At 35.2% G+C, this 24,413-nt stretch overlaps 1 protein-coding gene across 18 annotated transcripts in view; it reads left to right on the top strand.

Moving 5' to 3' along the window:
* LOC149802934 (uncharacterized) overlaps nt 1-24,413 on the top strand; it is a 389,228-nt gene that overhangs the window by 234,896 nt on the left and 129,919 nt on the right. For 15 of the 18 annotated variants that reach the window (XM_089952442.1, XM_089952437.1, XM_089952443.1 and 12 more), the window contains 5 exons: nt 9,707-9,754; nt 13,654-13,722; nt 15,031-15,063; nt 17,643-17,693; nt 19,645-19,750. In XM_089952442.1, the coding sequence (XP_089808568.1) occupies nt 9,707-9,754; nt 13,654-13,722; nt 15,031-15,063; nt 17,643-17,693; nt 19,645-19,750 (307 nt within the window). The remainder of the gene's footprint in view (nt 1-9,706; nt 9,755-13,653; nt 13,723-15,030; nt 15,064-17,642; nt 17,694-19,644; nt 19,751-24,413) is intronic. The other 3 variants (XM_089952435.1, XM_089952433.1, XM_089952439.1) reach the window with 3 other exon arrangements.

Genomic DNA, 24,413 nt, shown 5'->3' with positions numbered 1-24,413 from the left:
TATCTCATTGATATCTATGTGTCAGAATGTCCATCCATCTGTATCTCATTGATATCTATGTGTCAGACTGTCCATCCATCTGTATCTCATTGATATCTATGTGTCAGACTGTCCATCCATCTGTATCTCATTGATATCTATGTGTCAGACTGTCCATCCATCTGTATCTCATTGATATCTATGCATCAGACTGTCCATCCATCTGTATTTCATTGATATATATGTGTCAGACTGTCCATCCATCTGTATCTCATTGTTGATGTCTCTGTGTCTGACTGTCCATCCATCCGTATGTCACTGATGTATTTGTCTGGTTAGTTGGCAGTATATTCTAAGGGAGGCAACTCATGAAATCCAATAGATGTCGCTTGGACAAAGCACTAAAACATCTGTTCTATCCACCAAGGTGTAGATAGTGTTATCATATTGGAACCTTGGCTAGTGAAGATGGCATGAACCCTTGGTTAGGGTTTAAATTTAACTAAGTTTTTGATACTGTTGCTTGCAAAGTAATTTAGCAAGGTATAAAAATGCATCATGAGGATTACTGCCCACACCTTTTAGTTAAAACCCAGGTCATTGTGACATGATTCCCACCACAATTACCTGGGTGTCAGCTTTTGTATTTTGCACTGTTTCTTAAACACTACTGCCTACAGTCATATAATTTGGCATTTAGATGCATCATGAAGAACACTATGTTTTTTAATGTGTCTATGGCACAGTGATCAAAAATGATCTAGATTAGGCATAGCATCATGCAGAATGCTACACCCTTCAGTAAAATCTAGGTCAATATGGCCTGAATTTTATGCTTGATTGATTTGCATTAACCTTTGTATTTAGCTGTGTGTGTGTGTGTGTGATACTCCTAGTGAAGTAGTACATCATGTTTTCTACAGTGATTATGAAACTGAAAGGCATATACCTTATCTGATATCAGATCAATAGATTTGTTTAATATGTCGTTAGTAAGGCCCTTTTTGATTACCAGCTGTATTAGATTTTATTTGATTGATCTATAATCAAAGTCCTCTAATTTTGGGACTCATGGCTTATTCAGAATATAGCAGTGCTTTAGTCTCTTTGTGGTCTTATAATTGATACCGTATATGCTCACTTATAATTCAAGTCCAGCTACATATTGCACAGACCCAGATATGCTGTTGCATAATGTGCCAGCCAATCTGGGTCTGTGCAGTTTGATAGAAGCAGTCAAATGAATGAACAACATAGACCCTAATCTGCCAGCTCATTATGATATGGCAGATTAGGATCTTTGTTGTTTGTAGTTTGGCTCAACTTATAAGCAGGTATGTACGGTATATTATGGGAAGCTAGATTATTGACAGGTACAGTCTGGTGGTTAATATCCAGGTAAGCTTCAGTGAGGCCATAATCCCAAGTAATTGATTGACAATTTGTCTCACCTTATCTTTATGGTATATTATAATGGAATATTTTTCAGAGAAGAATAAGTATTTTTGTCCCACTCTTATTACTTAGAGATGACAGATTTTGTAAAATCAATGATTATAGCACAGGTATAAATCAGGTGGTCATTTCATTATGATGTCATCGATATGACATCATCTAAGGGTGTTTTTTTTATAGTGCTTAGAACTCAGAGAGGTATTGGATGTAAAATATCTATAAATAATAAACATGGACAATTCTTGTAACTTAAAATAGTTGCAGTAACAATCTATGGTTCTGCAAAGCATTTCAAAAGTTTAACTTGGAAAATCCTTCCTCTAAAAGATGGAGTCCTAGCACAAAAAATAGGAGTCCAAATGAGACCTGATTTCCTTGCAGTAATTCAGGGCACTGTGCATTGCTGTGTTACCAGTATAACTGTCATTAGATTGTTAATACTCATTGTGTGATATTTAGTATTATTAAAAGAGAATAAAAATATCAGGCATTTGAGAATGGTGTTAAATGAGATCATGATGTTACAGCAATAGCAATTTTCTTTGGCTTAACCGGAGTCCCAGCCCCCCCCCATAAAATAGGAGTCCAAATGAGACCTGATTTCCTTGCAGTAATTCATGGCAATTTTCATTGGCTTAACCTTGCCATTCTTTCATTTTATTTGCAGTAGAAGAAATTTCTTGTCTGTATTAGTTTATTTTATTAGCTTAATTCCATTTTAGATATATAAATCTTCCAATACAAATGAAGAAGAAACAAATGACCATATTCCATTCACTTATTTCCATATCATCTTGTCCGCTCCAGTGGCCTAGTGGTTAGAGCATCCACCTCGAATGCGGGAGGTCATGGGTTCAATTCCCGGTCGAGTCATACCAAAGACTTACAAAAATGGTACTAACAACTGCCTCGCTTGGTGCTCAGCATTAAGAGGTTAGTGTTAGGACTGGTTGGCCTGGTGTCAGGATAATGTGACTGGGTGGGACATCCTGCTACATGTTTGCAGCATGATGCCCCAGTGCTAGACATCACTATAAACTATCACACTGCAGACATCGTAGCGATATGACTGAAAAATTGTTAAAGCTACATTGAAAATCCAAATCCGTTCAAACCATTTCATCTTTAAGCAACACAGCATTAAACGTGCACTGTATTTCATCAACAAACTTAAACTTCTCCACTGAAGGTTAGGATCAAAATACTTAGGTTCAAGGTCTTCCTGCACCCTCTCATCAATTGGTATAGTACATTATATAGCTGCTTATAAGTTGGGTCCAATGCAAGCAGCGTATACCCTGATCTACCATTGCATAATGTGCTGGTAGATCAGAGTCTGTGTTGTTTGTTCTACTGATTAGTCCTAGATAATTGCACAGACCCAGATCTGCCAGTGCATAATGCACCAGCAGAACTGGGACTATGCAGCTTACAGATGGACTGAATTTATAAGACATATAGATGGTAGTTCACTTGTACTTGGGCTAATCTGCTTGAATGGCAAATAAATGATTCTTTGAGGTCTTTTTGACTTGTGAATATTGAGCTTAAGTACAGAGTTCCATGGGTTGCAGTTATTTCCTTCCCCAGTCACAACACACTTATTACAGACAGATAATAATTCCATTGTTTTCTCATTTTGCTGCCCTTGGAAGTGTCAAGTTCCATGGTTCATTTCATGCAAGTCTCAGTCCTGTAGACATTGATTTCTTTAACACTTCTTCAATCATTATCAGTTTGCTCTTGGCCATTTTGCCAGAAGTCAGACATTCTTTACATGCCAGTATCTACATTTGTTACTGACAACAAGAAAAAAATAGTTTAAAAAAATGGAATAAGAGCTTTTAAGGAGTAGTGTGTGGTAATTGTCTCTTACGGAACTGTTTTGTCTATATATATATATATATATATATATATATATATATATATATATATATATATATATATATATATATATATATATATATATATATATATATATATATATATATATATAGAGAGAGAGAGAGAGAGAGAGAGAGAGAGGGAGGGAGGGAGGGAGAGAAAGAATTTTCCAAAAAGAAAATCATCCTTCAGAACTGCTTATTATTCGGGATGGATGGGGGTGAGGTGCAAGTGAGCTGTACCATATCTTTGCATATGTAATACTCACCCACCTGTAAGCACAGTAGACCCAGCTGCACTAATGGGCCAGATTCTGTTTGTTCACTTGAAATCCGAGATGAAACATATAAAAAAAAAAACCAGTGTACCCTGGTTTTGTACAACCTGAGAAAATCTTTGGAATTGAGGGGTTGCCATGAAAATTCTTTGAATTTGAAAACCTTTTTTTTTTACCTTGAAATATCCTAGAAGTTGTTGACAAACTTGAGTTGTCCTAAAAACTCCTTGAATTTATCACAGGGAATGAATAAAATAAATCACTTGTTAAATTCAGAAATTTTTAAATTTACATGCTGTCAGTAGCAGAGACTGAATGAGGGAGAAAAAAAATGGCCTTTGTACACAGTTGATATCAGATGCAGGTTTCACCTTTTAGACTTGGTTGGTTAACAGATACCTTGCACTGAATACCATTGTTATTATTATTATTATTATTATTATTATTATTATTATTATTATTATTATTATTATCATTATTATTAATATTAACAGATTTAATTTAGTATACTATTCAGCAAAACTGTAAAATATGTTGTTCCCTCAAAAAAGTATGTTTTAAAATCACTGTATCCTGCTCACTTTAGCCAATCTTATGAATTAAATCACCACTGATTCTTTAAAAAAAATCACTATTAAAAATCACTGATCTTGTTTTGTTTTGTGCACCTTGACAATAAACAATTTCACTATAAAGAGACAGCTTATGTGTATCTGTATAAATAATGGGGACTGACTCTTTGTTCAGCCAGATTGTATGCATAGGGTTAGAAATGGCCTTTATACTCCAGACAATGTTAGGAATGCAGACACAATTGAGCTGTTTGACTCACTAGGATGAAAGAACAATTCGCTTATGTGAGAAGTTTATGATAAATAAGGAACCAAAAGAAGCCCTATGTGGCTATTTTTAGTAAAACATCAGCCAAAACATTGCCTGCCTTTATTAACAAATTTGAGCTCTCCTGGTTATGTACCAGAAGAGCTTATGGGATGGACTGTTGTCCATCTGTCTGTCTGTCTCTTATCACTCTTTCTAAAGGAGTTGGAGGATTGCCTTGAAACTTTAACACAGATATCTATCCTATTGTCTATTTGTTCCAAAATGAAAGTGGGGCTGCTCATTCGTCCAGTATGGCTGCCACATGGGCCACTTTGACAATCAGGTTATTGCTAGTCCTTCTGATTGGATGGTCATATCAACATGAGGTTCTCACTGCAAGACTTATTATGGTGTCTGGTTCATTATAAATGCAATCTAATATGGTTGCTGTGCAAGCCATCTTGAAAATCTTATCACAATTCATCTTAAACAGAATGTCATGTTAACCTGGTGGTTTAGCCAGGAGATGTCCAGTTGTTCCAAAGTGAAAGATCAGAAATGTTTACAGATTGAGTCACATGATATGCCTTGATCTAAACAATGCCTTCCTCATCAAGCAGAATTTTAATTTTATATTCAGTGAGCAGTCACATAGACTATGCTTCAATAAATGTTGAACACAGTGAAAAACCATTATTTGGTTAGGAAACACCCGGCTCTGGATGCTGGAAAGCAGGTCACTGTTATATAGATAACTTTCATTTTGAGAGTTTGCCTGGGATGGGTGGGGTGGAATGGATATTAGAGTGGATGTTGAGTGGGATTAGGTGACTGCAATATAAAGGTGCCTGTTTGGAATGGTTTGACTGAATTTTCAAAACTAAATAAATGAGATGGGATACAACTGTTTGGATCAGATGCCACATGACAGGTTATTTCCAGAAAGAGTAACATCCCTTTATTGTAATTACTTGCTAAATAGCTATGTGGTCTACTGTTGTACCTATTTATGCAGTGATAAGCAAAGTCACATGTGGGGAAAGTTTGAATTTGGTAAGAAAAATGCTTCAACAATTTTTGGAATTCATTGAAAACTGCTTGAAAATGTTCTTGTTTTTTGGGGCTGTACAAACCATTTAGACTTTGGCTGGTGTATTGTGCAGTGCAGATCAGAAAGTACTTGTTTGTTGTTAAGGGTGTGCTGTGTATTAATAAATATATTGATGGAGTAACAATGCTTCTCATAAACTTTTTGTTGGCTAGTTGGTTGGTCGATTGGTTGGTTGGTTCTTTATGGCAATTTCAGTATTTTTATTGGCTATATCATGATATCATGCAGTGGAAATAGGGGCCAGTTGATTTTCCAAGGACACATCATGGCAGCTGATCCTGGCTGGCCTGGATGGGTATCAAACCAACAACCCTTCAATTTGGAGTCCAGTGATCTACCTACTGATTTACCATGGATCACTATCTTAAACTGAAATCAGAATATCATTTCGTATCTTTATTATAAGATTCAAAGTTAAGTTTTGAGTGATCAAGTGGCTTGACCCCTCAGCTGCTGTTTGTTAAAACAATTGAAATGTTTTCTCATAATATGCTTGAAAAATTTGAGAAATTTAATTAAGTACTAATTAGGTCCTTACAGATAATATAATTTTTATTTTCAAAACCACATTACATAAAGTTTTAAATTAAATTACAGTTGGTAAAAATAAAGTACACATGTACAGGTGTATATATATAAACCCAAATTCCGTTGTGACACAGTTTACTGGTACACATGTACAGGTGTATATGTATGTATGTGTATATATATATATATATATATATATATATATATATATATATATATATATATATATATATATATAACCCAAATTCCATTGTGACACAATTTACTGGTACACAGGTAAAGGTGTATATATAAACCCAAATTCCGTTGTGACACAATTTACTGGTACACAGGTAAAGGTGTATATATAAACCCAAATTCCTTTGTGACACAATTTACTGGTACACAGGTAAAGGTGTATATATAAACCCAGATTCCGTTGTGACACAATTTACTGGTACACGTTTTGGTTTTCCTTGTAGATTGTTTATCCTCACTTTTATGGCAGAGAAATCTCAGATTTGTGAGCCTTACATTTCTTGTCATGTTGTCTCATGTTGGTTGCATTGTGTTGCCACATGATAGTTTCATGATGTCATAATATAGTGTGATATATTTCAATAGCACGATAGTGCTAAACATGACTTCATTGTCTGCAAGTAAATCAGGTCATTGATTTAATAGACTAAAAATGGATAATTATTTTTGTATATTTGAAAATCAGTCAGGTGAGAAAAATAATGTAGTTGTCTGCATAAAGAAAAACATATCCCAGTTTCAAACTTACATTTTATTTGTCTTTTGCACAATATATCAAACAAAAGACAGTAATGTAACCAGTCACCTTGGGTTTCCTTGTCTTGACACCAGCATCAATATAGCTTTTATTGGTCACACACAAGAGGCAGGCATGCCATCTGCTTTATTTGTGTTCACTGTTTGTGTTGTGTGTGCATTCTATATGAAAATAAAATATTTAAACTTACTTCATCTGTTCCATGAAATCCAGATGGGTAAAACTTGTCTGGTTAGTTTCAGAGGTGACAAACTTCAGGCAGAAAAGCATTTAATGCTTCACCATATTATTAGTTATACCTGCTTCTTTAAAACTGATGTGTTTTGTTTTTTCTTCTTCTTGTTTTGAAATTTTTCTCTATAATTGCAACTTAAGGGTGGGGATCTTGACAGTTTCCATGCTGTGACTTGGCGATAGTGTAATCCAAAACCCCATTATGTACCATATGTACTCGCTTATAAGTGAGTCCAACTGCAAACTGTGCAGATCCAGATCTGCCGGTGCATTATGCACCAGCAGATCTGGGTCTGTGCAGTTTGTTTGGAGTAATCAGCTGAACAAATAGCTTGGACCCTGATCTGCAGGCACTTTATACTATGGCAGATCAGGATCTTTGCTGTTTGCAGTTTGAATTGACTTATAAGCCATTATATATGGTATGTTACATCCCTAGACATGACAATAATATGTGTCAACTTTGAGATTTCCAACTTCAATTCTTAAGAAATAAATTGAGATTTTATACCATTTCCACCACCACCACCCAGTCCCACTCAGAGATCATAAAAGATTCTAAAACAATTGTGTTCATATAAAGACCACCCCAATCATATACCAAAGTTTCGAGTAGATATCTTGTAGGAGATGCACAGCAATATTAAGTGATGGATGCAGGGATGGACAGATGTACATGCAAATGTTTAGGATGATGCAACCTCCATATTTGCAGTAGAGATGACTGTAGAGTTTAACTACTGCTGCCCCACTGGGGTGCAATAGACGTAATACACTGCTGTATGGGGTGCAGTAAATATGACTATATAGCCTAACCACTGCTGTCCCAATAGGGTGAAATAGACATAATTACAGATCGTAATGCTGCTGAATAGGGTGCAGTACATGTGACTATAGAGTTTAACTACTGCTGTCCCAGTGGGGTGCAATAGACATGTGACTATAGAGTTTAACTACTGCTATCCCAGTGGGGTGCAATAGACACATGGCTATAGAGTTTAACTACTGCTATCCCAGTGGGGTACAATAGACACATGGCTATAGAGTTTAATTACTGCTGTCCCAGTGGGGTGCAATAGACACAGTTATAGATCTTAACCACTGCTGTCCCAGTGGGGTGCAATAGACATAAAGCTTAATGGTTGCTATTCCTGTGGAGAGCAATAGACAAGATTATAACACTTAACCACTGTTATCTCTATGGGTGCAGTAACCATTGTATATCCTAAGTGCTGCTGATCCTACGTGGTACATTTGACATGAATATAGGGCTTAACCAATGCTGTCCCAGTTAGGTGCAGTAGAATTATAGTTAACTTCTGTGTCCCTATGGAGTGCAAGTGATATGATTATAAAACTTAACCACGCTGTCCATCTGGGGTACAATACACATGACTATAGAGTTGAACCATTGCTGTCCCTTAAAGGGGCACAATACACATGACTATAGAGTTGAACCATTGCTGTCCCTTAAAGGGGCACAATGCATATGACTATAGAGTTGAACCATTGCTGTCCCTTAAAGGGGCACAATGCACATGACTATAGAGTTGAACCATTGCTGTCCCTTAAAGGGGCACAATCCACATGACTATAGAGTTGAACCATTGCTGTCCCTTAAAGGGGCACAATGCACATGACTATAGAGTTGAACCATTGCTGTCCCTTGAAGGGGCACAATGCACATGACTATAGAGTTGAACCATTGCTGTCCCTTAAAGGGGCACAATGCACATGACTATAGAGTTGAACCATTGCTGTCCCTTAAAGGGGCACAATGCACATGACTATAGAGTTGAACCATTGCTGTCCCTTAAAGGGGCACAATGCACATGACTATAGAGTTGAACCATTGCTGTCCCTTAAAGGGGCACAATGCACATGACTATAGAGTTGAACCATTGCTGTCCCTTAAAGGGGCACAATGCACATGACTATAGAGTTGAACCATTGCTGTCCCTTAAAGGGGCACAATGCACATGACTATAGAGTTGAACCATTGCTGTCCCTTAAAGGGGCACAATGCACATGACTATAGAGTTGAACCATTGCTGTCCCTTAAAGGGGCACAATGCACATGACTATAGAGTTGAACCATTGCTGTCCCTTAAAGGGGCACAATACACATGACTATAGAGTTGAACCATTGCTGTCCCTTAAAGGGGCACAATGCATATGACTATAGAGTTGAACCATTGCTGTCCCTTAAAAGGGTACAATGCACATGACTATAGAGTCGAACCATTGCTGTCCCTTAAAGGGGTACAATAGACATTATCCAGTATGGAATTAAAATATAACATAATTGATAATGGATTTTTATCAAAGACATTATACAATTTGCCCAATGGGTAAAGGGAAGGCTAGTGATTACCAAAAGTTTTAGCCACAAAATGCTATTTCTGTTTTTGTTACAGCATTTTGGTGGTTTCTAATAAATTTGGGAACCCCACCTCCACTTCTATTTTTTTTTAAAATTGGTAGTGTGGATGGTTTATATCTCTTACACGGGGATACTAGAGATTGAAATTTAACTAGATTTTTCTTCAGCTTGATTTCATCTTGTATTAAATCATGTATAATCTTGTTTGTCCTTGTGTTTGTGTGAATATTTTTGTTGTGATTACTTTTCCTGTTGCAGATATACTTGGCATAACACAGCTAATGGATAAGATATACAGAGAAGCAGGTGGTTATTTCTGCATTGTGTTGCATGCTTTAGATATGGTTAAATTCTCAATGCCTTTCCCATAAAATATTTTGTGTTATGTAGCTTGACCAAAATGGCATGTTAACACCATGTACCTTCAATAAAAAAACATGAATGCTGTCTCCTATCCATTTAGGTTCATTGACTGATCTCTTTACTGATTACTGATTTATTGATTTAAAAAAGTTGCCATGACATTGTTTGGCAAACTTTCTTAAAACAATTGCTGGTACATCAATTTTTTTCAAGTAGTACATACTTATAATTAATTGTCTTTATGTGAAATGCTCTGCAATCCTGTTGACTAAATGTATAATCTATCCCTCACTGCCACTAATTGGTACAGTGTATAATCTCTCCCCCCCCACTGCCACTAATTGGTACAGAGTATAATCTATACCTCACTGTCACTAATTGATACAGTGTATAATCCACCCCTACTGCCACTAATTAGTACAGTGTATAATCTCCCACTGCCGCCAGTTGGTAGTGTATAATCTATCCCCCACTGCCACTAATTGGTACAATTTATAATCTATCCCCCACTGCTGCTAATTAGTACAGTGCATGATTTGAAACAAATAAAAAAGAATTATAATCTTGTTACATATGTTGCAGCAACATCCTCCAGTGACAGTATTGTAATTCATGCATTTTATATAGATATATGAAATATTACTTATTGTTTATTATCCACCTTGACTGTGAATTGAATTAGACAATCTTGGACAGCATAAAATCAGCCATTTTGGAGAAGTGATCCACTATGCGTGCTGTGTATGAAATACCAGGTTTAAAGATAGGGAGAATTGTATAAAAGAATCTATAATGGTCTTGTATAAAAATATATATTTTTTAGGACAATGAATAATCCATAATAATATTCTCAAAAGCAGAAAACAGTATATCTAAACAGAGTTTTGAGTCAAAACCATGTTAATGATTTTTCTCTCGTATTATTTCTGCTAGATTGTATCTCAAATTTTCATGGACCAGAAAAGTTTATGGGATGGTCTGTTGTTCATTGTCTGTTGTCTGTCTATTGTCCGCCCGTACATTAGCACAATTTTGTTTTTGTTACACCCCTTAACTATAAGGAGGATTCTCTAGAAACTTGACACAAACACCTTCATCCCATGGTCTAGTTGGTCCTCAACCAAAATGCTGCTTCTCAGACATCCAAAATATGGCCACCGCAGAGACTGTGTTGAAAATGTTGTTATCGTTACTCGTCAGGAATGGATAGTATATCAACATGGGGTTTTCATTTGAAGACTTTTGATGTCTAGTTGGACGGAATTGAAAATGGTTCCAATCTGATGTCCAGTTTGGCCATGATGGCAGCCATCTTGAAAATATTGTTATTACTACTCAAGAATGAATGGGATTTCACTAAAAGACTTCTTTTGATATCTTGTTGGTGCTAAAGGAAAATCGTGCAGATATGACTTCATATATGGCCACCACAGCAGTCATCTTTATAATTTTGTTATTGCTGCTCTTGCTATCTCTACTCTCCAAATGGATGGCTCTATCAACATTGAGTTTTCACCAATAGACTTCTTATGATACTTAGCTGGTCCTAAATGAAAATTATGCCAGATGTACAACCAATATGGCTGTCAGAGAAACTGTTTTTAAAATCTTGTTATCAGTACTCTCAGTGAATGGATGTTATCATGACAGAGTTTTCATAGAGTTCTAAATGAAAATGCTGCTAGTGGTACATCCAGTATGGCTGTCACAAAGTATTTTGTATAAATCTTGTTGTCACTGCTAACCCTGTATGGGGTTTTCACCAAAAGACTTCTACTGATGTCTACTTTGTCCAAAATGAAAATGGTGCCAAACTGACAGCCACTATATGTGCCACAGTAAACTAATTTGAAAATCTTATTATTGCTTAACAATATCAGGAATTGTTTTAACACTTGACAGTAAAGGAAGGAATTATCTTGTCTTGACTTCCTAGAAATTCATTTCAATTAGTAGAGCATCGCTTCCTTTGAGGAACTATTGTATTAAGTCAATATTTTGCCACAAAATTATGTTACCAGACTTTAAAAATATGTTACTCCCCCCTTTGTTATTTGTGCATCATCAGTTTGTGTTGGTTGTAGTGTCATCCATCCATTGACAATTGCTTGATACCCCTTTGGAGCCCATATTTCAGATCCAGTTTCAGTCAAGCTAGCAATATTGGTTTGTAGCATCAAAATTTTATTCAAGTTCGATGATGAGTGAGATCCATCCTTATTATTGAGGTGGCCATGCTTCTAATTGGCTGATCTTGTTACCAACATGGAGGCTATATTTCTGATCTTATTATGATCAAACTTGAAATGTGAGCAAGTATCATTAAGAGCTTGGATGAATTTAATAATGAGCAAGATTCATGCATATTAATGAGTGATCCTGATTCTCATTGGCTGATTATGTTACTACCTTGGTGGCCATATTTCTGATATGAATTGATGAAACTTGTAATGGTGATGATGTGATCTTGCATCTGATTGGCTGAGCTTGTTACCACACTATAAGCTATATTTCTGATCTGATTTCGATCATACTTGGAATATGGGCTGAGATCTTGAAGATTTTGGATGAGTGTGATGATATACTCTTTCATCTGAATGGCTGCTTTTTGTCTCCACTCAGGAAATCATATTTTAAAAAATACTTTTTATCTGACCTCAGTTATTTGCTTTTATCATCAAGTTCTTGAAAGAGTTTGATTTAGATTGATGGTGATCTGAAATGTAGATTATATGAAAATGGCAGACATTATCGTAGATGCTGGAAGCTGTGTTCAATCTTGTAGTTGCTGTAGGCAATTGTTCAAAAGGGAGAATACTCATACTGTTGCTTTCTCAAGTCATCTTTGGAATCGATCATTATCTTTCCTTAAAACTGTTAACTGTGCTGTTGAAATCCTTTCTAGGGAAGCATCATGAATTGACAAATTTTAGGAATAATTAAACCACAATACAGGTTCACCTTTTTCTTATTAATAAAATATGTGATTTTTTAAAAAAAATTTCTTAATAATTTGAGTATCTATGTAGATATATTTTAAGTATAATTTTGTTCATAATGTACCATTTATATCACATAATTTATGAACTCATTCTTATTTTGGTGCAGATAACATACAATTATAGGTAAATAATACAATTTTCAAATTTCAACAAATTTTGATGTACAAATATTTACAAATCAGTATGCACTAAATAGAGGATATTTGCCTGTATCAAGTGAATAATGGATATATGTCATGGAGTAAGTGGTGAAGCCATAAGTGAAAACGCTTTATTTCACCCACAAGATGAAATAAATCTTCAATTCACTCATAACAAGGAAGTTTCATTGTATTTTATGCTTATACATATCAGCTAGAAATATGTTTAACAAATTGTAGTAGCAGATTTGGTACTGTATCCCATGGGATATTGCCAGCTGTTTAGGTGTTATGTTCTGCTGTGTTTTGCATATACAAGTATACCCATGTAAAATGTCGGTAGTAACATAATTCTGTTTCCTAATTCAAATAACAACCCTCCCAGAAAACAAAAACAAAATAAACATGGGATTTGGTCACAATATCTGTTAAGTGCAGTAAAAAAAAAAAACAGTATTTTTCATAACTCACTCCAGTAAATTATCAAATTACTTCTATTGAAAAATACACTATTTCACAAGCTAGCACAAAAATAAAAGACAGTATTCCCAGCATGGAAAAGTAAGGAATAAAAAATTAGCATTTTTATGATTTTTTTGTGTACAGAATATTTAGAAGGTATGCAAATAAAGTCTATAAGAAGCACCTGTATAAAAGATATGTAAAAATAGTGATCCTTATTTAATTTACTTTCTTTCAGAAGCAAACACCTATAAACCTACTTATCAATTCCCAGAAGATGATCAAACTGAAACAAAGTCCGTAGATGGTATGCTCTCTCTCTCTCTCTCTCTCTCCCCCCCCCCCAACAAAACAACTCAGATAAGATATTTGTTTGAATGTCTCAAGTATATAACCATGCATGTTGTACATATCAGATAGTTGATTTTGATGTGCAGACATTATAACACATATCTGACAATTTAAGCATGAAAATAATATAGCATGAAATTAGAAAGCCTTTGTTGATACAGTGTGCAATATTTATTCTAAGGCCAGGATGCCAAACAAATTATTTTTGTGTGAAGTGGGCTTAACACCTAATGTTTCTTGAAGTTGGGAGTTAGGGGCCATCCATTCAGAACATACGCATGGAGGGGGAGTTTTTAAAAAAACCAAATGCATATGCTTGTGTATGGGTGGGTCTACTGATAATGCACATACACATGGGAAATGGGAGGAGGGGTGAAACCTCAATAATAATTTGTCTAATGTAACACGTTTGACTGGGTTCAGTCAGTGTTTAAATTTTAGCAGACACTAGACAAACTTTTTAAAGTTATGCAGCTTATTTCTTTGATGCAGCCAGACATTCGACGTTGGTAGTCTATCTGTTTTATTAAACATGTTAATATTATTAATCCTGGATCGTTTCTGCGTGGATTAAATATAGGCTATTCTAAAGAATTTGGGGGTGGGGGTGTGTCAAGTGTAAGTATGCAGGTAGGTGGATGTAAAAAAAAATCTGTTTAGGCAAAAAAAAAGAAATATGTGTGTTTATGGTCAGCCAGCCAGCCCAGTTTTTGTTGCTGACCCTAGCACAGTTTTTCCCCTAGGGTATAAAAAATTCCTGAAATTGATTTGTGCATCTAATTGAGCTGGTTTAGAAAAGTACCTGAAGTGCTTAGTACATTATATATATATATATATATATATATATATATATATATATATATATATATATATATATACTAATCATAACATTTTAATATATATAATGTTTATATAAAAAAGCAAAACAAAAAATAATACCTACCTAAAAGTGCAATAGGAAACACATATTTCTTTTTGTCCTTGTTAATTATAGTAAAAGATTTAATGTCCTGATTATATTTGTGTAAAAGGTCAGAGTTCAGGCCCTATCTTTAATTGTACCACCATTTAAACAAAAATTGATTGTACATATTTGGGGAAGGAAAAAGAATTGATATGTCACTGAAGGTATATTTTTATTCACAATCCTAAAATATTGGGCATGAATTTATTTCGTGAGACAGGGGCCAGAACTCTGTCATTGTAATGCATGTAACCTTTGTTTAGAGCTAGTTGTGTATTTATGTCCTGTATTTATTTGTAGTGACCACCACCAGCAAATCCCCTGATAAAAAAAGTAAGTTATGAAATACCTGCTTCCTAACTGTTGTAGTAATTTATAGTTATGTTATAGGAATGCTTTTTTTGTGTGTCTTGCCTTCAAAACATAGACCAGTACTGCTTTTCCAAATGCATTGTTCTTGTCATCACATTTTCCATACACATTGACCCTGACACTTTTTTCCATTTGCTTCCCTGTTTCAAAAACTGTTTCATGTTTATGAAATGCATTGAATAATTGTGTTTTTAGGAGTACTGCTCCCTATAAACAGAAGTGGGTCACAGTAAAATATCTTTCATTTAATTTAAAATTCAAGACTTGCTTATTTCTCTTTTGCAGATATGGGTCATCAAACATGATAAATATGCTCATTTAAACAACTCATATAAACCTTGTAAATGTAGTTCACGGTGAAGTACTTGCCATATGTAGCTCAGCCGACTGATTTATCCTCATGCCAATGAAGTTGGTTTGTGTTTTGGCTGGTTATTTGCTTTTTATCATTCATTATGTGGTCAGTGTTTTGGACCCCATTTCAGCAACTCTAAATTAGTGTGTGGATATATCTCTGAAAAGTAGGTCAATCATACCAAAAGCAGGTCAAAGGAAAATGAATATGTATTCTGCCCTTCCTGTAAAGCTGATTTTTCTGAATGAACTCGTATGCGCCTTGAATGAATAGAAACTGGAGAGTTTTACTGTATAGTAAATAATGAAGATAAATTAAAATCATAAGATAAATTTATGCAGCCAACTGCTAGAACTTACTGTTTAGCCTTTTCTGGCTATCCTCTCTGCTCAGCCTACTATGAGATAAACTGTTCAAGCTCCTGGCAATCTTCTCTGCTCAACATACTATTAGAACCTACTGCTCAGCCTTCTCTGGTTATCTGCTGTATTTAACATACTATGAGAACCTACTGCTCAGCCTTTTCTGGCAATCTACTGTGCTCAACATACTATGAGAACCTACTGCTCAGCCTTTTCTGGCAATCTACTGTGCTCAACATACTATGAGAACCTACTGGTCAGCCTTTTCTGGCAATCTACTGTGCTTAACATACTATGAGAACCTACTGCTCAGCCTTTTCTGGCAATCTACTGTGCTCAACATACTACGAGAACCTACTGCTCAGCCTTTTCTGGCAATCTACTGTGCTAAACATACTATGAGAAGCTACTGCTCAGCCTTCTGGTTATCTACTGTATTCAACATATTATGAGAAGCTACTGCTCAGCCTTCTCTGGCAATCTACTCTGCTCAACATACTATGACAACCTACTACTCAGCCTTCTCTGGCAATCTTCTCTATTCGTCATACTGTGAGAACCTACTACTCAGCCTTCTCTGGCTATCTGCTCTGCTCAACATACTGTGAGAACCTACTGCTCAGCCTTCTCTGGCTATCTGCTCTGCTCAACATACTGTGAGAACCTACTGCTCAGCCTTCTCTGGCTATCTGCTCTGCTCAACATACTGTGAGAACCTACTACTCAGCCTTCTCTGGCTATCTGCTCTGCTCAACATACTGTGAGAACCTACTGCTCAGCCTTCTCTGGCTATCTGCTCTGCTCAACATACTGTGAGAACCTACTGCTCAGCCTTCTCTGGCTATCTGCTCTGCTCAACCGACTATGGGAATTGACAGCTTGTCCACATCTTTACATGGAGCACTTGTCTGCTGCATTATTCAGAGAATCAAACACAAGTTGAATCCAACTGCAAAGATGGACTGATTTGCCATCATGCACCTGCAGAACCAGATCTTGCTGTTTGTTCTAGTGATTAGTCATGGTACACTGCATAGTATATTATGTAATGGTGGATCTGGACTATGCTGATATGCAGATTAGTCATGGTACACTGCATAGTATATTATGTAATGGTGGATCTGGACCATGCTGATCTGCAAATTAGTCACGGCACACTGCATAGTATATTATGTAATGGTGGATCTGGACTATGCTGATATGCAGATTAGTCATGGTACACTGCATAGTATATTATGTAATGGTGGATCTGGACTATGCTGATCTGCAGATTAGTCATGGCACACTGCATAGTATATTATGTAATGGTGGATCTGGACTATGCTGATCTGCAGATTAGTCATGGCACACTGCATAGTACATTATGTGATGGTGCATCTGGTCTGTACTGTTCTACTGTTTAGTCCTGACACTGCATACTACATTGTGGGACAGCAGACCTGGTCTGTGCTGTTTGAAGTTGAATTCATCTTGTACACAAATATATATGGTATTTAAAACAGGGACAGCTCCACAACGAGTATGACAGAATCTTTCTTTTCAGGTTGTCTGTACACATGTTTACTAAATTATTCTTTGTTGAAATGTATGTTAAACTTTGTAATGATTTTTTGTATTGCCCATTTTGAAACCTTTTGGAAACAACTCAAGATAGAAAGATAAGATTTATGTACATGTATTCCAGTCTGTGAACTATTCAAGATAGAAAGATAAAATTTATGTGCATGTATACATGTATCCCTCTACATTTCAACTGCATTGTGTTAGGCTTTATCAGTCATGAATGCATTGGAACATCAGAATGTATTCTTGTGTTGTTTCAGATATTAAACCATACAAACCTAGCTGGGAGCTTCCTTCTAGTTCTGTGAAAGGTATGTTAGACAATTCAATTCTTCCATCTAGTTCTGTGAAAGGTATGTTAGACAATTTAATTCTTTCATCTAGTTCTGTGAAAGTTATGTTAGAAAATTTAATTCTTCCATCTAGTTCTGTCAAAGGTATGTTAAAATATTAAATTCTTCCATCTATATCTGTCAAAGGTATGTTAGAAAATTTCATTCTTCCATCTAGTTCTGTCAAAGGTATGTTAGAAAATTTCATTCTTCCATCTAGTTCTGCCAAAGGTATGTTAGACAATTTAATTCTTCCATCTAGTTTTCTCAGATGATTGTTAGACAGTTTAATTCTCCTTTAGCTTAAAAGTAAAAAGATAAGGTAGTTGTTTCACAGTTTACCAGGGATTGTTCTAGGTCTTTGACCTGTTCTTACTGTATGTATTTGCTTATAAGTCAAGCCAGACTGCACAAATTCTGATCTGCTGTTGCATAATGCACCAATAGATCGGGATCTATGTCATTGTCCTACTGATTACTCTTCACAAACTACACAGATCCAGATCTGCTGGTGCATTAAGCGATGACAGATTTGGGTCTGTGCAGTTTGCAGTTGGACTCCGCTTTATCAGCTTATAAAGAGGTACATATGGCAAATTGCATTTGCACATATCCTTAGGAATGCTTGAAAGTTTATGTTAATTAAGCCATTGGAACGTTCCCAAATTGACACTAACCTTTGCCCACAGATCTGCATATACACGTTTATATAAGAACATTCTTTTGAATGGATAAAAAATATAAAATTTTCAGACACATCAACTGAATGAAATGAAAGACAATATTTAAATTTGAAGCAAAATCACAGCGGTAGTTTTTGAGCAAAACTCAGGTTGCTGTATATTTCCCACATTAAGTAACTTGATTCAGCGGGCATAAGATGATAGCCCTCTCCTTTGTGATCAGATAAGTATGTCATCTTGCATGTCAGACAGGTCTGTTAAATAAGGAGTGTAGAAACTGGGTCATGCTTCATCCTGGATAGTTTAGTAATTATACACTTGCCTTGCACCTCAGTTGTCCTAGGCTGGATTATGCAAGGCAGTATTTGCAAAAATTAGTGCAAAATATTTCTGGCACTTTATGACACAGTTCATGGGAGCTATTATAGTCACCTGTGATTACAAACAGGGTATTCTGGGATGTGAAATGGTATCATGATTTTTCCTTGTTTAGTGAAGTACAAGAAGCAACGATAATAAAACAAAACTATACCAATTGAATTGAATCAAACTTTTAAGTCACAGACAAGAAATTATTGTATGCATTACATAATCTACCTTTGTGTGGTGGTATATTTTATACTGCATATTTGATTAGAAGTGCTAATAATAAGGCTTTTCACCCAAAAGGTATCATAATTTGGGTATATAAATTTATGAGTAACAATGCAAAGTAGAACTTTGATGAAAATAATAAAGGCAATAAATAAATGTTAGAGAAAAATAAGTACAGATTTTAAACTAAAATCTGTCTGAAATGTATTGTATTTTCCCTAATTTGACAATCTGGGTTCATCTACCAAGAAATCGTCTGATCGCTTAAGAGGTAACATGATTGCTATCTGTTAAATTTGATATCTCACATCTGTAACTTGGCAATTCATTTGCTGTTTTTCCTCAAATTTTCTCAGATATTTACTTAATTCTATTACATGTGGATCTGTCTCCGCCTTGAGGATACTGACACAATTGGCTGGGGAAAGTCTTAAATATACACTTAGACTATACACATTGATTCATCCATTTAAACTTGGCCTTAAATTTCAGGCAATCAGATTACAAGAGTCTGGACCAAGATTCAGACCTGTAGTTTTAATCCAGACCTTGTCATTGTTTGTTTCTTACTAGGCAGACTTTGTACATTTTTTACCTTGTAGACAATTTTTTTTACTTTTGTATTTTTTTCCTTTATTCTTTTTTTTCTTCAGCTGACATAGATGCAGGGTACAGATCTGAACCAGAGTACCGTTATAGATCGAAACAGCGAAGTAAAAGTGCCTCATCGTCTTCAGTTAACAGGGCAGGAAAAGCGTTGTAAGTATATTTACTGTCATTTTTAACCTAATGTTCTTGTCAGTGATCCCATAATTCCCATCCGTTCAGGAAATGATGATGAGGAAGAGTGAATGACTGTATACATACAGATGACTTCATCACAAGTTGATGTAGTATGACTGAAGAAAATTAAGGAACGAATCAATAATCTGTCATCATCATTCACCATCATCACTTCATCTAATGGTACATTTAGATATTTTTCCTGACCAAGAAGTAAACAAAACAAAAAATCAACAGGGTTTCTTTTATAGCTTTAAAATAATTTTTATGATAAAGTAATCTTTAAGGAGCTTTTTAATTTTCAACTGGAACCCCACATCCCACCCTGTAAGTTTTTTTGTTTCAAATTCTACTGATTGTGTGAATGATGATTTCTTGGAAATTTTGAGTTATTCACATGCATTCATACTTTAAACTAACTCATCCCCCCCCCCCAAATGTGTGTTAACAAACGGCATATAATTTATATCAGTTTCGTTCTTTTGAACTTGTTTAAGAAGCCTTATGGATGTACTGCTTTTTAAAATTTGTATCGAATATCATAGATATCACATGTCTGATTTCATAAATATTCTATAATTAGCATCATTAGTTGTGGCTTCTAGATTCATGCTGTTAAGAGAATATATTTTTGGCAAGATTAATGTTAGTATGTGAAAATTAAATGTCAGAAGCTAAATGTTGTATGCAGCTTTCATGAAACATGGGGAAATTAGTGTTTAAGTCAAAGCACTACATTATATATAAGGCTTCTCTTACGAGTTTGACAGATTTCAATTTATTAAATACAACACTTTAGCAATGTAACAAAGAGTTTGTGAGTAATATTACCCCACCTTGCATGAAGTCTAATTCATGTGTATTTTATCTTTCATCTCACCTTAAAAAGATGGCAGTTTACAAATGAGAGAATATACCAACACTAAAGAGTGACATTTTTGACACTGTCTATACAAGAAACTGTACTGTATATTTTAAGTTAGGTAAATAATCAAGGGCATAAGTGTCAGTACTTTATATGACCAATTATGTGACCTTTGCATTAGTACCGTATATATTCACTTATAAGTCAAGTCAAACTGCAAGCAGCAAAGAGCCTGATCTGCCATAGCATAATGCACCTGCAGATCAGGGTCAGTGTTGTTTGTTCTACTAATTACATCTAACAAGGGGCCCTGAGTGGCCGAGTGGTCTAAAGCGCTCTCCGTTACGGATCACTGCCATCTCACCTCAGTCTGTGTGAGTTCAAGTCTCTGAGACTCAGCTAACGTTGGTATGAGAAAGCCTGCCAGTAGCTTCTCGTGGGTCGGTGATTCTTCCCAGGGTTTTCCAGGGTTCTTCCTCTACCAATTATACTGGCTGCCATGTATAGCCTATCTTATGCTGAAAAATGGCGTTAAACCCTAAAACAACAACAACTTCTAACAAACTACATAGACCTAGATCTTCCAGCGCATTATATGATGGCAGGTCAGGGTCTGTGCAGTTTGCAGTTGGACTCCTCTTATAAGCGAGTATATATGGTACCATGAATGTTTATTAAATGTATCTACTTGTATAGGCCAGTCAAATTTTATCAACAGACTATGATGATTTGTATCCTTTGCAGGGTTTTTCATTTTGCTGTTCATTCTTCTGAAATACTATACATGTTCAACTTCACTGATAAAATTTCAACAGCATGTGATATAATATATGCCTATTACCTGTTGATAAAATTTCATAGGCCAGTGATATAATATGTATTTATTCATTGTTGATAAAATTTCATAGGCCAGTGATATAATATGTATTTATTCATTGTTGATAAAATTTCATAGGCCAGTGATATAATATGTATTTATTCATTGTTGATAAAATTTCATAGGCCAGTGATATAATATGTATTTATTCATTGTTGATAAATTTCATAGGCCAGTGATATAACATGTATTTATTCATTGTTGATAAATTTCAAAGGCCTGTGATAATGGCCTTGTCATTGATCATACTATAAATACATGTAATACACTATAATAATGGCCTTGTCAGTGATCATAATATTAATACATGTAATACACTATAATAATGGCCTTGTCATTGATCGTACTATAAATACACGTAATACACTATAATAATGGCCTTGTCAGTGATCATAATGTAAATACATGTAATACACTATAATAATGGTCTTTGTGTCAGTGATCATTTTTTGTGTGTGTATAATTTGGATTTTTAACATAGCTTTACCAATTTTCCAGTCATTGCTACAATGTTTGCAGTGTGGCAGTTTCTAGTAATGTCTAGCACTGGGGCATCATGCTGCAGACATTTAGCACCCATTCACATTATCCTGACACCAGACCGACCAGTCCTAACACTAGCTTCCTTATGCTGAGCACCAAGCGAAGCAGGTACTAGTACCATTTTTGGTATGACTTGGCAGGGGTTTGAACCCGTGACCCCCTGCATCCGAGGCAGACACTCTTACCACTTAGGCCGCCAAAGCAGTCAATCGTTATGTAACTAGATGTTTAAACAGTATAATAATGGTCTTTTCAGTGATCATTATATAATATTGATGTAATACACTATAATAATGGCCTTCTTGCCAGTGATAATTATGTAAATAGATGTAATACACTATAATAATGGCCTTGTCACTGATCATTATGTAAGTAGATTAATACACTATGACAAGTGTGAGATGAAAGATCATTGACCTGTTAACCAGAATAACCAAACATTGCATGAGTGTCATTGCATATAAATGGAATACAACTTAACACCTGATCATACTGAAATCTTTAAACATAATAAATTATTTGAGGAATTTCATTTCAGCTGTGCATATAAACATAGGATATTGCATTGATGTCATTCTAAATATTTACATTAAAAAATGTGTAATTTCTGCATTTTGTGATCCATGGTACGCATATCAGTTAAATTCTTTCAGGAGATTAATAAATTTAATAAATTTCATGTGAAGTGTGGACATATTTAGATGTAATACTTATAACATGACTTTGTAAAATATCACACCATGACACAGATTTTCAACAACTCAAATTGGGACTGAAGGTTATTCTTTCCTGATTTGCCACTTAAGATTTGATAAATACATTAATGGGGCATCTTATTTGAATATTCAAGATTTTGAACAAGGTTATCCCAAATTGCAAAAAAATTGAACACAATAAATGAACAAATGGATGTCAGGATCCATGCCAGGGATTCAGTATTAAAGTTTGTAGGATCTTGTACAATTCTGTTTAGTCCATTGCATTAAGAAATCTATAGGTAAGTATAAGTTTTATTTGTCCTGCTTGATTTAAGACTGCCAAGGGGACATTACTGTGTAAGCACTATTGTGCATCATGGGAAATAACTCTTGATCTCTTGTGCATCATGAAGGTCTGACCCTAATATTCCTTCAAGGTAGGATAGCATGTTCCATTATTGTTGTAGGCAGTGCCTGTATTTTAAGTGTCCGGACACCAAGCATGACTGATGCATTGCTGACATTTATACTTATATTTAATGATCATTGGTCCAATATATTCCATGCATATTTCATGATTTTATCAGCTCTTAGTTTGTTGAGCTGTATGACAATGTATTGCATGATACCTGTTATGTACACCATATTTGCTCCTTTATAAGTCAGGTCAAACTGCAGACACAATAGGCTCTGGTCTGCCATTACATTATGTGCTAGCAGATCAGGGTCTATGCAATTTCCAGTGGTATTATGATTTATACAGTGTAAACCAGGAGAGATAAAGCCATTTAGCCTAAACTGTTTCCAGTATTATACATCAGCTGCACAGAATGTTTAAAATTTTTGTAATTATAGCAGAAAAGTTTATGTACAGCAGTCATTATAACTACTGAAATTAGGTAGCACCTTTCACTTAACATGTGTAATGTAGACATCGGAAATGAAGAATTTTCAGGAAAGATCAATAGCAAGAAATATAGTTTTGGCCTTTTGACCCAAGTACGAGTGTTACATCCCTTGCGATATAACAGAAACTTTGAGAGACTAATGGCCAAGAAGAAGTGAATAGCAATTCAAATCAATAATTATTTCTTAAATATCAGTCCAGTAAGTTAAATGCATTACATGAAGTTGTATACTATCAAATTGTTAAAGCTGTAAAAGTGTGGTGCCCTTTTTGGAATAAGAGAAATATTGTGGCAGGTTTAAGGGCTAAAAAGGTTCCCAATTATAATGGATATCATCTCTTAAGCAAATTAAGGAGATAAAACCCAAACTAACTTTTAAAGGCTTTCTTGAGTCCTATTTGTTCTCAGGGTCCATTTTTATCTAGACCAATGGAATGAATCCAATTTTAATGTAAATCTTAAATTAATAAGTCATATAGTAGAGTGTACACAGGGAGAAAATGTCTTCAAATCAGTTTGAAACATAATGCTGTAAAATAATGACAGTAGTAGTGAAGTAGGAAAAACGCTGTTTTCAATGAAGTATGTTTTGCTACACATGTTTTTTTACATGTTTATGTGCAAGTCAGCATTTGTATTTTTGTTCACTGTTTATCAATTGTTTCATTTCTGTGTATTTATTTATCTTCCACTCATCTGTATGTTTCCACTTTTTGTACATAATCATTGATCATGCCTGGTTTTGTCA

Source organism: Sinohyriopsis cumingii, chromosome 3 (assembly GCF_028554795.1).
Source record: "Sinohyriopsis cumingii isolate HCF-2022 chromosome 3, ASM2855479v2, whole genome shotgun sequence".
Classification (NCBI taxonomy): domain Eukaryota; kingdom Metazoa; phylum Mollusca; class Bivalvia; order Unionida; family Unionidae; genus Sinohyriopsis; species Sinohyriopsis cumingii.
Note: the sequence above shows the minus strand (reverse complement) of the source record. Positions and strands in the feature narration are given on the sequence as shown.